General features: G+C 43.3%; 2 protein-coding genes across 4 annotated transcripts; one reads left to right on the forward strand and one right to left on the reverse strand.

The window, feature by feature from the left end:
* The first annotated feature begins 662 nt into the window (after positions 1 to 662).
* Positions 663 to 6,270, forward strand: LOC143366389 (uncharacterized). Of its 2 annotated transcripts, none has more exons than XM_076807449.1 (5): positions 663 to 1,834; positions 1,919 to 2,472; positions 2,563 to 3,106; positions 3,193 to 5,717; positions 5,828 to 6,270. In XM_076807449.1, the coding sequence occupies exons 1-5, from the start codon at positions 1,032 to 1,034 to the stop codon at positions 5,986 to 5,988; spliced, it is 4,587 nt and encodes a 1,528-aa protein (XP_076663564.1). In that variant the 5' UTR covers positions 663 to 1,031; the 3' UTR covers positions 5,989 to 6,270. The 2 variants fall into 2 exon arrangements, with proteins under 2 accessions (XP_076663564.1, XP_076663563.1); XM_076807448.1 differs by having other exon boundaries at positions 664 to 1,834; positions 2,563 to 3,102; positions 3,186 to 5,717.
* A 2,476-nt stretch (positions 6,271 to 8,746) lies between these two features.
* Positions 8,747 to 11,854, reverse strand: LOC143366390 (uncharacterized). Of its 2 annotated transcripts, XM_076807453.1 has the most exons (6): positions 11,643 to 11,854; positions 9,753 to 11,369; positions 9,477 to 9,713; positions 9,276 to 9,398; positions 8,971 to 9,139; positions 8,747 to 8,888 (listed from the first exon to the last, which is right to left on the reverse strand). In XM_076807453.1, the coding sequence occupies exons 1-6, from the start codon at positions 11,665 to 11,667 to the stop codon at positions 8,792 to 8,794; spliced, it is 2,268 nt and encodes a 755-aa protein (XP_076663568.1). In that variant the 5' UTR covers positions 11,668 to 11,854; the 3' UTR covers positions 8,747 to 8,791. The 2 variants fall into 2 exon arrangements, with proteins under 2 accessions (XP_076663568.1, XP_076663567.1); XM_076807452.1 differs by having other exon boundaries at positions 9,477 to 11,369; positions 11,643 to 11,853.
* Between the last annotated feature and the right edge of the window lie 650 nt (positions 11,855 to 12,504).

Here is a 12,504-nt window from a genome sequence, read left to right on the forward strand (position 1 = left end):
GAAAGTTTAAATGCTTCTGGAACACTTTTTATTTGTGAAGGCGAACAAAAAAAATGGAATTTTTTATTTTTGAGGACTATTTTTTAAACATTTAAGGGGGGGGGAGGCATATACCGAAATATACTGTTATCCAATCGAGCTCAACTTTACACGGATTTTTTTTTAATTATTTGGAACTGTTCTGGAAGGTGCACCGAAGAAAATCTTGAAAAATTTTTTTACCAAGAGTAAATAAGAGCCACCCTAATATAGGTGCATACCTGGATACTACTTAAGTACAATTTATATACATAAATGTAGCTGGCACGAAATTCGCGCAGTACCGTAACCCTGGTAAATGGAACAAAACTCTGGTAGTCCATTTCGTAAAATAATTTCTATTCCACGTTGACCGTTGAACTATCAAGCGTTTCAGAATACGAATAAAATCTCCGAGTGACGATTCGAATATACAGAGCAATTTGAAAAGAAAGAAACTTGCCCTTTACAACGATTTAGTGATTAATCGAAATTTCATTTGTATATTTAATAACGAGTTTTTCCGTTCCTTCGAATTTTCATCGCATTATAGAGGATTTGAATTTGAAAAAGTATGTAATGAAAGGATAGTTGAAGTAACGAAACGATGGATGGCGTTCTAGACGTTTTAATTTGTGCGTGGTAGTAGAGCGACTTGAGCGACTGCCATTCCCTGCCATCCCATATCCATTCTGTTCCATTTTGGTTCCATTCAATGCCGTGAATGCTGTTTCACAGCAGTGGAACGGTAAATCGTGTTGAAGTTTGCAAAAAATTTCGCGGGAATTCATTGCATATCGGTTAATTAGCGACAAAATGTAGGATTTTCACGGAAACATTTTGAGGGGAATTTTGAAAAAGTGCTCGTAAGTCTAAAGACAATTCTTGGTACTACATACGCGCACGTAGTAGTTGCTACGTCGATAATGTCGTTGATCTTAACGCAGCAAGGTTCCGGTGATTCCGTGAGTGTGCTCTTTTCAAACATGGAGAGGTTATTTGTTTGAAATAATATGTGGGATTTAGGACACCGGGCTGTTGTCGCGTTAGTAAGTGTGTTGAGTGGGTGTGTGTTCCTTTACAACGTTTGGGGAACGATTCTCATTCTTACGATCTCATTGTTCCTCACTATTTACGCGTGCTACTCGTTAATCATCAACGACAGCCTATTGTCGCCGCACGCGTTCCAGCTACTTCATTATTGCAAACACGCCACTCTTAAAGTCCGCCTGAGCTTGGAGAGTGTTGCTGGCACCGTTTATCGATACACTCGTATAGTTTGGGAGACAGCGTGTCGTCGGTTCCGGGAAATATCATTAACCCAAACCAGGATGGATAAACATCGCGGGGCACGTTACCAGATTAGCACCAACCCTTATTCACCCAGAAAGAATTCTCCGAGATTTTCTTCGATCGCGCACCTCAGTCCAATTCCAGACACCTCGCAAAGGCTCGATGCCAACGACGTCAAGTCTGAGAATAAATTCTACCACGGTTCTGATCATTCGTTATACGATCGCAGCCCTTTCAACAAGCATACCTCTACACCAATGTTTCAATGGAACAAGGACGAGCTTGAGAACCAACCAGGCAAATTATTACCCTCCGATCGAACTTCCCCGAAAGGGATATCTGCCAGTTATGTAAGGAATCATACATTGACGCGAGGTGAGAATACTACATATTTTACATTAGAAGGATCGCCGTGGGGCACTAGCATAAGTCCCAAAGTGCATCCGAAAATGAACGAAGCAAAAGCTGCGCAAACAGTTAGCGGACCGTTACTGACATCGAACAGATATAACATCGATCAGAAGTAAGGATATTTCCCGTATTGCGACCACTTTCCTTTGTAACAATCATCTTTCCTTGACTTTGCACGTTTTCATTTTAATTCCAGAGTCTACAGTGATGTCACTTCTCCGGGACTTACGGCGCGATTAACGAAATACGCGACAGAAGCCAGCAACAAGTTGATTCATCAATCTCAGTATCGCGTAGGTCAATTTCCAAAAGTTAATCTCCAAGCTAGTCCAGTACCGTTGATAAATGCGAAGTCTGCGAAGACAAGAACACCGGTCACCGTTAGAGTGGCTCCGCCAGAAAAGCAGAAGTTTCTGTCAGACTTATATAACGCGAAAGGTACCTGCGATTCGCCTCTGGTCGCCCTGGATTCTAGAGAGCTGTCTTTGAAGAGACACGCGTCGAGGGAAGACGTCGCTTCTGACTTGGCGAAAAAGCAACGGACAGATAGTATCGTTAATACCGAACTCGAGGCTCAGGATGAAATGAAACAGAAGAGGAGCAGGGAATCTTCGAAGTCCGAGGAAGACACCTCTCCGCAGAATAAGACTGCCAGGCCCATGAAACGGACCAAGACTCCATCCTGTTACGACATCTTAAATTCGCTTAGTTCTAGTAAACATGTAATATCCGGCGTTAAGCGAAAAGCTAGTAAGTACGAGCATGAATTTAGTGGTCGTCGCCGCCGCGTCACTTTTCACGTTAATTACTCTTCAATGGTTTTTCCCGTACTTTCCTCAGGAGATTTTTCACGAAGCGGAACGCCAGATTTTGAGAAGCATTTCAAGTCATTGGAGTGCGTGCAAAGTACCAGGATACAAACACCACCGGAAACGCGGAACGTAACTGCCAAATATTGGAGTCCCGATGTAATGGAAAAGAGCAACTCGGTTGTGCGCAACTCTCCCGATATAGCCCAACAACAGTCGCCGTTAAAGGGAATTTTGAAGACGAGCAACAAAAGCCTAGAGAGTAGCTCGCGGGACAAGGACAATGAGGTCCACGGCAATTTCACGGACGCGTATAATGGGAACGATCAATCCACGGAGTCTGTCGCGTCCAGTGCCGACGAATCAGCGAAATTAACGAATAAGTTATTTATGAGAGCTGAACCGGAAAGAAACCAGAAACTGCGAATGCTGGTCGAAGAGCAGGGTAACATTAGAGCGAAATTCACTACGGACGACGTAGATGAGATTAAAAAAGAAGACATAGCAGATATGAGGCAAACCAGCATGAAGGCGAGGCTCCAGAGTATGTTCGACGCCATATCTGGGAGAGGTAAGTACGACGTCATCCCAACCAGACCTCCAATACATAGTACTTACGCTACTAATAACTATACTATTCGTGCGTATTTGCAGCAACTAGCAGAATTAATCCAGACGTTGTGATTCAAGCAGAAGAACTGAACGCGGTTAAATCTCTTTCGTCTCCGGTCACATGCGTCACCCTTAATTCTTCGACGATTACGACGAACGCTAATACCACCCCTATTTCCACATCGGCCGTGGCACCTAGCCCCCCTGGCACCAACAAATCCGACACTAAATCTCCGAAACACGTAGCCTTCAACTTACCGGGCAAAGAGATTCCGTCGGATTCAAACGTTTCTGGAACAAGAGCCGAAACCCTTTCTATCCCTAAACCAGATTCCACGCCCATCAAACCTGCAATTAGATTTACAACTACATCTGGAATTGCCCCCGTTCCATCAGCTCCGAGCCCGATTATCACAAGTTCGAAGTTAAACGTACCAAATGTCGACTTTGCCAAGGCAGCTTCACCTACGGTGACAAACGCTTCGTCGAGTGGGACGTTCACGTTCCGTGCCGTATCATCCAACGAGAAAGCTACCACGTCTACTACTCCTCAGCTTACTACTTCCACGAGCACCGATCTTTTTGGGAGCGTTACCGGTTCGATGGCAAAAACCACGCCCCTTCTAATCACTTCTGGTTTGACCGATACCAAGAGCGAAGTTAATCGAAACAACTCGCCAATTGCATTGCTGCCGGCTGGGAATGTTTCCTCGAGTCCAAGCCTTGGGACTTTTGGAGCCGGGACCGTAACGGTCTCTCCGGCGAACGTGAATGCCGTAACGCCGACCATAACGTCTGTCGTAGAAAACACAGGGCAGTATAGTGGAGTTGCGTCCGTTAATAGCAACTTGAGTGCCAGTGCGAGTGCGATTGCGAGTACGAGCACGAGTCCAATCACTAGCGCGATACCTTTCAAGAGCATCGCAAGTGCCGGCTCCTCCAGTTTCTCGACAATTACACCTGCCAATACATCGGCGGCCCCCCTGTTCTCATTTGGAAACAAAACTATGAACTCGCAAGCTTCTAAACCCGAACCTTTTGTATTTGGTTCGGCAGGAACTGCTTCACAGAGTACCAATGCGTTTGAAAGTTTAACGAATTCCCAACAGGCGTCGACGACTAGCAGCGCAATAGCAAATAAGAATGCTACATTCTCGCAAAATAGTGGTACGCCGAATACCGCGAGTAGCAGTGCGTTCGCGTCGAATGCGAAAGCCACTGTATCACCGTTTGGATCGTCCACAACCTCCTTCAGCTTTGGCACGTCTACTCATCCCGCATCCTCCAATGGTAGACCTGGATTCTCCTTCGGCACTACAACCAGCACGACAAACCCATTAACAGGAACCTCAAATACAACCGTGTTCGGTACTGAGAAGAATCACCCAAGCTCGACATTCGTAACATCGCCGGATAACAGCACTGCGCAGTTTCGGCCAGCTGCTAGTTCGATATTCGGCAATGCGTCATCCGGCCCATCAATTTTCGGAACGGCAAACAGTCAGCCAGCTGTTGGTGCTCCTTCGACCGTGAGCACCACCGCTGCCTCCTTCGCCACTGTTCCTCCGAAGAGCGTAGCCGCGCCGGGTTTCGGCTCCAATGCTGCTACAACTTTCACAGGATCAAAGTCCACGAATTCAGCGACAGTTTTCTCGAATACCACCGGTGGCTCGTCTTTGGGTATATCAGCCACGACTTCTACGCCAATATTTGGCTCTATACCGATCACATCCGCTCCGGGGGTAATCGGGACGAGCGGCAATTTATTCTCCAACGCAAACTCGACCACCCCGATCACCTCCACAACTTCGGCGTCCAGCTTTCGACCTGCGGGCAATATTTTTGGACAAGCCAAAGCACCAGCTGCGAATTTCAAAAGCGCCACAGAAGTATTTGGGAACAACCCTGGATCGTTGTTTGGATCGCAAGCGACAACGACAACGACAACAGCTGTGTTCGGCGGCACAAACGTTTCGAGCAACGCTACAACCACTTTCGGCTCTACAAATGCTTCCAGCAACGTGACCGTTCCCACATTTGGACCAACGAGTACGGCGCCTTCTGCGTTTGGATCGAAAAGTAACCCAGCTTATGGTAGCAGCAGTTCCATGTTCGGCACCGAAAATCTTTCCACTCCTGTATTTGGCACTTCCATTGGCAACGGCCCTTTCAATCCTCCCGTATCGAGTACCACCTTCGGCGGACAAAACGCGACAAGTCTTGCTTTCGGTGCCCCGAAGAGTCTGGTCGCATTCGGCGACAACAAGCCCTCGCCCTTTGCACCTCAAACGTCTGCCTTTGGAACGCCTGTCACCCCTGCTCCTACCTTCGGCACCTCCAATGCGACCACCGCAACCAACAATACCAGCAACATATTCACTTTCGGAGCAAACCAGAAGCCACCGCAGCAAAATACCACCGCGTTCTCCTTTGGCAGCAATGCCAGTACAAATAACAGCAGCAGCAGCAACAATAACAATAATAGCAGCAACAATAATAATAACAATACCAACAACAACGCAGCTGGCTCTACTTCCACACCCTTTCAGTTCGGCGCAACAACTTCAAAACCAGGTTACGATTTCCAGTTCTTCTTTTACATACATTACCTTTCTGTTATATACGTGTCTTGTATAATGACCATTAGCAGGGTTATTAACATTAGACCATTAATTTGTAAACAGCTACAGGATTCAATTTCACCACCCCAACGACCACCCCATCCATCAACTTTGGAACAACGAGCTCGCCTCCGTTTAATGCAGCGGCGCCTGGCATGTTCAATATCGGGAGCGGTTCTACCGCACCTCGATCCAGAAACGTTCGGACCAGAAAACCAAGATGATGGAGAATGTAAATATCGCTAGCTTCCTATGGATCGTTCTCCGTTCAAGAATACATAATTCGTGGGATATTCGATTTGATGGTCAGGTCGTGATCAACGATCAGCTAGCATTCGTACCGACTCTGACGTGTAATTTCGAGGACGAGAAGCGATGCCACGAGCATCAGATTTTCAAACCGATGCACCTACTCGACCAGGGATAGGTTATCGTTTTAAAAATACATTTCTCGCCATTGTTAAATGTATCCACCTTGTACATACATATAAAAACGTTAAGGCAGATTTTTATCTACTACTATTTTAAAGTCTGCTTAAGTTACATTGTCATAGAGATGTATGACAGAAAAAAAAGAGCCATAAAACACGTGACCGTTTTATCGATAAGAATCAGGATAACTTAATAAAGGTGTCCATTTCCGGAGCATCGTTTAACTTTTAACGTTCTGTTCGATATCGAATCGCTGAGAATCAAAATTAATGTGGATCTTTGTTAATAAAATTAATTTTTTCATGGAGACGAATCAATAAATGCTAAAAATCGTTCATTTCCATTCAGAAAGATTAAGAGTGTCTAGTATTATTCGACGGAGCGACATAGACACGGTATATTTATGTTTACAATTGTTCGTTAGCGCTTTGATTAGACGTACAGAAAAGTAGACGTTGCCCCTTTCTGCTGATTCTCGGCTCTTCGAAAAGTAGCATACCGATAGTTGACAATGTCGGTTCGAGGAGCAACGCTCACAATCAGCTTGGACAATGCGCTTCCTTTATATAACTAAAATTAATGCCAGCAAAGCTCTAGGGTTTTATATTTTCCGTATCGTACACTGGTTTCAGATTAAAAAAAAAATAATAAACAGACTTTCCACTACACTTACGAGAATGCGTGCAAGTTACATACGAGTACACGTTTTGTCCTGTCAGACAAAAAGAGGCGCCGAAATTCCTCACGGGGGCCGAGGCTGAGAGTAGGGGTACTGAGATTGTAAAGAAAGCGTGCTTGTCAACGAGTCGGTAAATCCACCATTGAATAGTAATACATAATCGTGTTATGGGTCGAGAAAGACCAGAGGCGCGTTGAGATTAAAGCAACACTGTACAAGCGGACGAACGGGCGATCAATGCGATTGATCAGAGCATATTATAAATCATACGCACTTCTCTTTTTACGTTTCAACGAGGGACACATGTATTCCCAAAGTACAATCGTAAAATTTAAGACATGCCATTAGAAGGATCAGCCATCAACATGCTTCCACTCCCAATCGATGTGTGCGACATTTTTATTCATTTGTTTTCTTGGCCACTGCAATCCACTTCCGCAAATTACTTTAGAGCCTTCACGTCTAAATAATTAAGTAGACGTGAATATTTATTAAAGCTTGTGCGTGTGTATAAATTTTGTTTCATGCATTCCAAGCGGTTGGACCAATTCTAATCGATACATCGTTTTTATTCTCCGCTATTAGATCGGTCACGTCATGGACCTAAGAATTAAATTAATTAAAATAATTATTAATTAAATTAATTAATTCTTAGGTCGATGGGTCGCGCTACACGTTGCTGATATTCACCTCTCGGTATGTAACGTTAAGATAATACTATGTAGTAGTCGACAGTGGTCGATCGAAGTCGTCACTGGCGTCTGTGTATTGCGAATGTCGAAGCCTTATTTACGATACACATTTAACAAACCGGTACGATAATTGTGGTAAATTTGAAAAGAAATAAATCATATTTTCGAACTACGCGTTCGTGTCCTATTTGAGCATCCCAGAAACAGATTGAAACAGAACTGGACAGAACTACAGCGGCAGGGCCAGCGGAACCATTATGCAAGTTACATATGCTTTGCGCCGCGGTAGGGCGCCAGCCGAAGGGGGCGCTGGAAAACTATATCGCAAGATTAATAATAAAGGTGAATAAAAGAATCCAACTCCCACACAAACAAAATGTAATTCTCTTTTTTTTTTGTACTCCATAAAAGCAAAACATATTAATAGAAAATAGGTGCGAAAATTTGAGACCCTCAACCATCCTCGCGCTGGTCCTGTATGTACAGTTGAGTGCAACGATGCGTACAGCGGTGTGTTTCAAATATAAAAATCGTATTGTGCCTTTTCACCCCCTTAGGGGTGGATTAGTGTAAAATCCTGAAGTTGATTTTTGGGGATTTGTGTGGGAAACGTTTGTATGTAAAAACCAAGTTATATCTAATCAGGCCTAAGAGATATTCAGAAGTCCGTGAAAACACAGTTTACCCCTTTTCACCTCCTTAGGGATGGAGTTTCCAAAAATCCTTTCTTAGTGGGTGCCTACGTCATGAAAACAATGTACCTTCGAAATTTCACGTTCCTAGGTTAAACAGTTCGAGCTAGGCGTTGATGAGTCGGTCAGGACTTCTTTTATATATACAGATGAACGAAGGCAAGTATTAATTTAGATTTTAGAATAGGATATGGGTTCGTGGAAACAATTAAGGTCGTCGCCCATTACGCCGGAGCGAAGCGCGGCGACCACGCATCACTCATATGACAGAAGAGCAGCGACGAACATTTCGCTGTGGTCGCCGCGCTTCGCTTCGGCGTAATGGGCGACAGCCTTTAAACGGAATGGCAAAGAGAAAGGCGTGCACAGAAACAATGTATACACTATACAGGAGAGATTATGCATATGATGTGTGTGTGTGTATATATATATACTTCTCTGGAGAACATAAGATAAACGAGATAAACGTAGAATAAGTACATAATGATATGATACCATGCGATACACGTTTTATAAGGAAATTCTGCAAGTATTAATATTTTTTATTCCTGGCTTGCATTTGAAGTTCGAAACGTCGATTCGTTCTTACGCCCTTTATAATCGCTCTAGTCTCTTGTTGTTGTTTATCTCTACAAGTGATTAAGGGAGAGAGAAATGTTAACACATTATTATTCTGAATTTCGAAATTTTCCAACGTATTTGTTACTTTACCTTATCGAACGTAAGTTGCTGGTTCTCATAATGCAATTGATAGCATCGTTTTTTCTTATTTTGAATCCATATCGAGTATAAGGACCATTGCTAGTTGGCTGGTTAGGTAACCGATTTCTCTCTTTTGAGCTAATCTTGGTTGCAATTGATTTGTTCGCCTTCAACGCGGCTGAAAAATAGGTAGTATAAGTCCAAGAGATTCAAGTGATTGACAATAAAACTTGGTGGAACAAATGTATGTACATACGGTAAAATAAACAACTTCGACTAATTAACGTTAGTAATAATGTTGTAATAATGCTTACTCAACGTCGTATGCCTTTCCTCTAATCGCTTTTTTGCATCTACGATAGATTCTGATTTGGCAAACATTCGCCTATGAATTTTCATGAAATTTGGAATTTTCTTCGTGGCTGAAGACTTTGGATCTGAAAGTTTAAATTATGCTCGCATTAATCTTTCCGACATTATGTGCACCAGTAGGTCTGGGTCATAATAGGGAGTACCTGGCTGCTTAACAGAAGGGACGAACGGAAGAAGAGGCGAAGAAATACTTGGAGTCGTGACAGATTTAGTTTTACTACGTTTTTGAGAAGAGGTGTCAGTAGAACGTCGCAGTACGACGGTAGGACTTGTTGCTCCCGTGCTTACGAAGTTTGGTCGTGTGCGAAAGCCATCGGCTGGTGATTTTAACATACCCTTTTTAGGGGTCGCTCTGATCATAATGTTGCTAGAATCATTCACTACCTCTTTCTTATTATCAGATATACGTAATTGAGAACCATAGGGGCAATTTGTAATTGTATCCGGTGAGAGGCTCGTGAAACGTACTTTCAAGCTTTCCTTTACCAGCTTATTCTTGTTCGAATCAGGTTCGATGATAGAACTTTGTTGCTTTTGCATTTTCTTTCGTAAACTTGGAGTTTTAGGCTCGGCAAGTTCGTAAGTTCCATCTTTATCTTTCACTTCCTCCTCTTCGTTTTCTGCGTTCAGAGTCGTTTCTTGGTGAGTACTTGGCGAGTACACTAGTTTCAGTTTACTCGCGTCGAGAGCAGTGTCGTCTGTCCGACGCGTTTCAATCGTTTCACGTTTCTTATTGCTCTCACTCTGCTGCCTTTGGTGCCTTGGCGTAGAAGACATTAAAGGACTCGTAATCGTTATAGTTGGTACGGATTTTTTTAAAGAACTAACTGCCGTTTTACCAATCACTTGCAATTTGACGGGTGTTATAGGAGTACTTCTGTCGTTTTGTTTAGCCCTAAGATGCCTTGTTTCGTTAGACTTTGATAATCTCGGCAAACGACCAGGCGTGGAGTTGAACGTTTTCTCAGAGGCATTTTTGTTGCTAGCGTTTAATTGGCTATTGATGCGTGTATCTACCAAGGATGTCGATATTCGTGACGGGGATGAAACGAATGGTATAATATGCGAAAGTCTTTGCAGTACGACTACCGGTTCTTTTAACATCGATGAAGCTACATCTGTCGCAGTGCTTGCAGTCGAGCTCACAACGTTTCGTGCAACAACAGAACGTTTTCTAGGTGTAAATTTTTCTCTTTCCTCCAACTCCACCGCAGTTTCACTGCTGGTGTTGGTAAAACATTTGCTACCTGGAGTTTTCATTAATTTCACTGGACTTAACTTTTTCAATACTAATTTTGTTTTTGCAAACTTTAAAACGATCTTTGGTGACTTTGAAAATTTTCTTAAGCCCTGCTTCATACTCAGAGATGCGTTCTTACTTTTCTTCTTGGTTTCTGAAGTTGAAGCCACCTTCAAACGCGTTGGTGTATTGTGTTTCGACAAGCTAGACCGTGTACCTATGGTAAAATCAGACGGACGCGACTTTATCTGCAACCTGTTCTTCTTAAACGACAGATCCTTCCTTTGTGATTCTGTCGAAGAGTCTATTAGCGGATTCCACTTTACTGGTGTTCTCAACAATTTCGGGGGGCTGACAGAACGTGTTTTTGAGGACAACAAATTCTTTGATAATTTTTCAGACGATTTGGTTGATCTGTGTTGTGTATGGTTGTGCCCTCCTGCAACGGGAGTATCCATTAACTTGGCAGTATCGGAATTGATTGTCTTCTCTGGCAATTGTATTTTTTCCACAGTTTTATTCAAACTTATGTATTCAAACGAAGAATCGATATTCCTGTTACGAAGGGTATAAGATTTATGCTCTATAGGGCGTGCTTCGTCTAACTTCTTAACTCGTTTGACATTATACAGACTATCGTCTTTATTAAAACTAGCTTCCTCTGTATGCCCTGTTGTATTTATCAATGAAATACTTTTCTTCCTTCTCTTTTGATTTAAATGCTCATCATTTTCCATAGTGGAGCATGGTCTCTTCTTTTCAGCTCTAGTGTTGATAGATGAACGTGTTTTGTATTCTAGAAATTAAATATTGAGACGTGCGAGTAATAATTGTTGGATAATAACAGCGAAAAAGTGGACGCGTAAAATACGAAATCATAAGAGAGACGCACGGGGATTCCTTAATCTACTTGAGGAAATCTTTCAGTTTGACGAAATGAAAACAAGCGAACGAGATGATTCTTTATGGTAGGTATGTGGAAACAAGAGGTCTGTCGATACATAGTTTTTTAATGTACGATATGTATGATAGGTATATGCGATAGAATTTGAACTTTATTTGAACATACCTCGCCGTACATGATTCGGAGACATACTTTTGTTAGCGGTTTCAAAGGAAAGCGCAGAAGAACGGTGTTGCAACGGTGATAGATGTATTACAAGTTACAAGTAGGTAATTTGATGCATCACATACGCGAGCGTACTTGATATTTGGCTGTATTTGGCGGTCAATGGCGGATGGCGGTTAATTCCTGTTAACAGATTCAGTACGTTCAGTGTGTGAACGATATCAAACGATATTATTGACAAGTTGCACTTCTACCACTGGGGTCATTTAGAACTAAAAACCCTAGGCAGTATTAAATTAATCTTTTGACGGACACTAGAGAACCAAAAATAGCATCGTTAGCTTGGCATACGATTTTTATGGATTTGTTACCATTCGTTTTCGAGAGGAAAATACATTGCACATATGTATGTACAACGACCCAGGTACACGGAAAGATGTCTGCACCCAGCGAGCGGCAGAAATGACTTGATGGTCAAAGGGTGTGTTCCGATTCACGCATTATGCGCATAGACCGCAGCGCAGTCGCTACGCGCATTCATAGCGTTCCGTTTCCAACAGCGCATGAACCGCAGTAACGAAGCGGAACGGTTTTCTAACTATTCCGCGGAGTGGGAATAACCAGTCAACGCCAAGATGGGAAACGAAACGGCGCCAGCGCCAAGCCAAATCAACTAGTCAAGTCAAGTGAGGCCGCAGCTAACCAGCGTCGACAACCGATTCCGCGGCGACGCTGGTTGGCCTGGCTTGACTTGACGGTGGCCCCGTTTCGTTTCCCACCTTGGCGTTGATTGGTTATTTCCCCTCCGCCAAATAGCTTGACCATCGTGTAATTTCCAACGTACGCTGGTGCTGCACCGTCG

The sequence above is a fragment of the Andrena cerasifolii genome, chromosome 2 (assembly GCF_050908995.1).
Source record: "Andrena cerasifolii isolate SP2316 chromosome 2, iyAndCera1_principal, whole genome shotgun sequence".
NCBI classification, from domain to species: domain Eukaryota; kingdom Metazoa; phylum Arthropoda; class Insecta; order Hymenoptera; family Andrenidae; genus Andrena; species Andrena cerasifolii.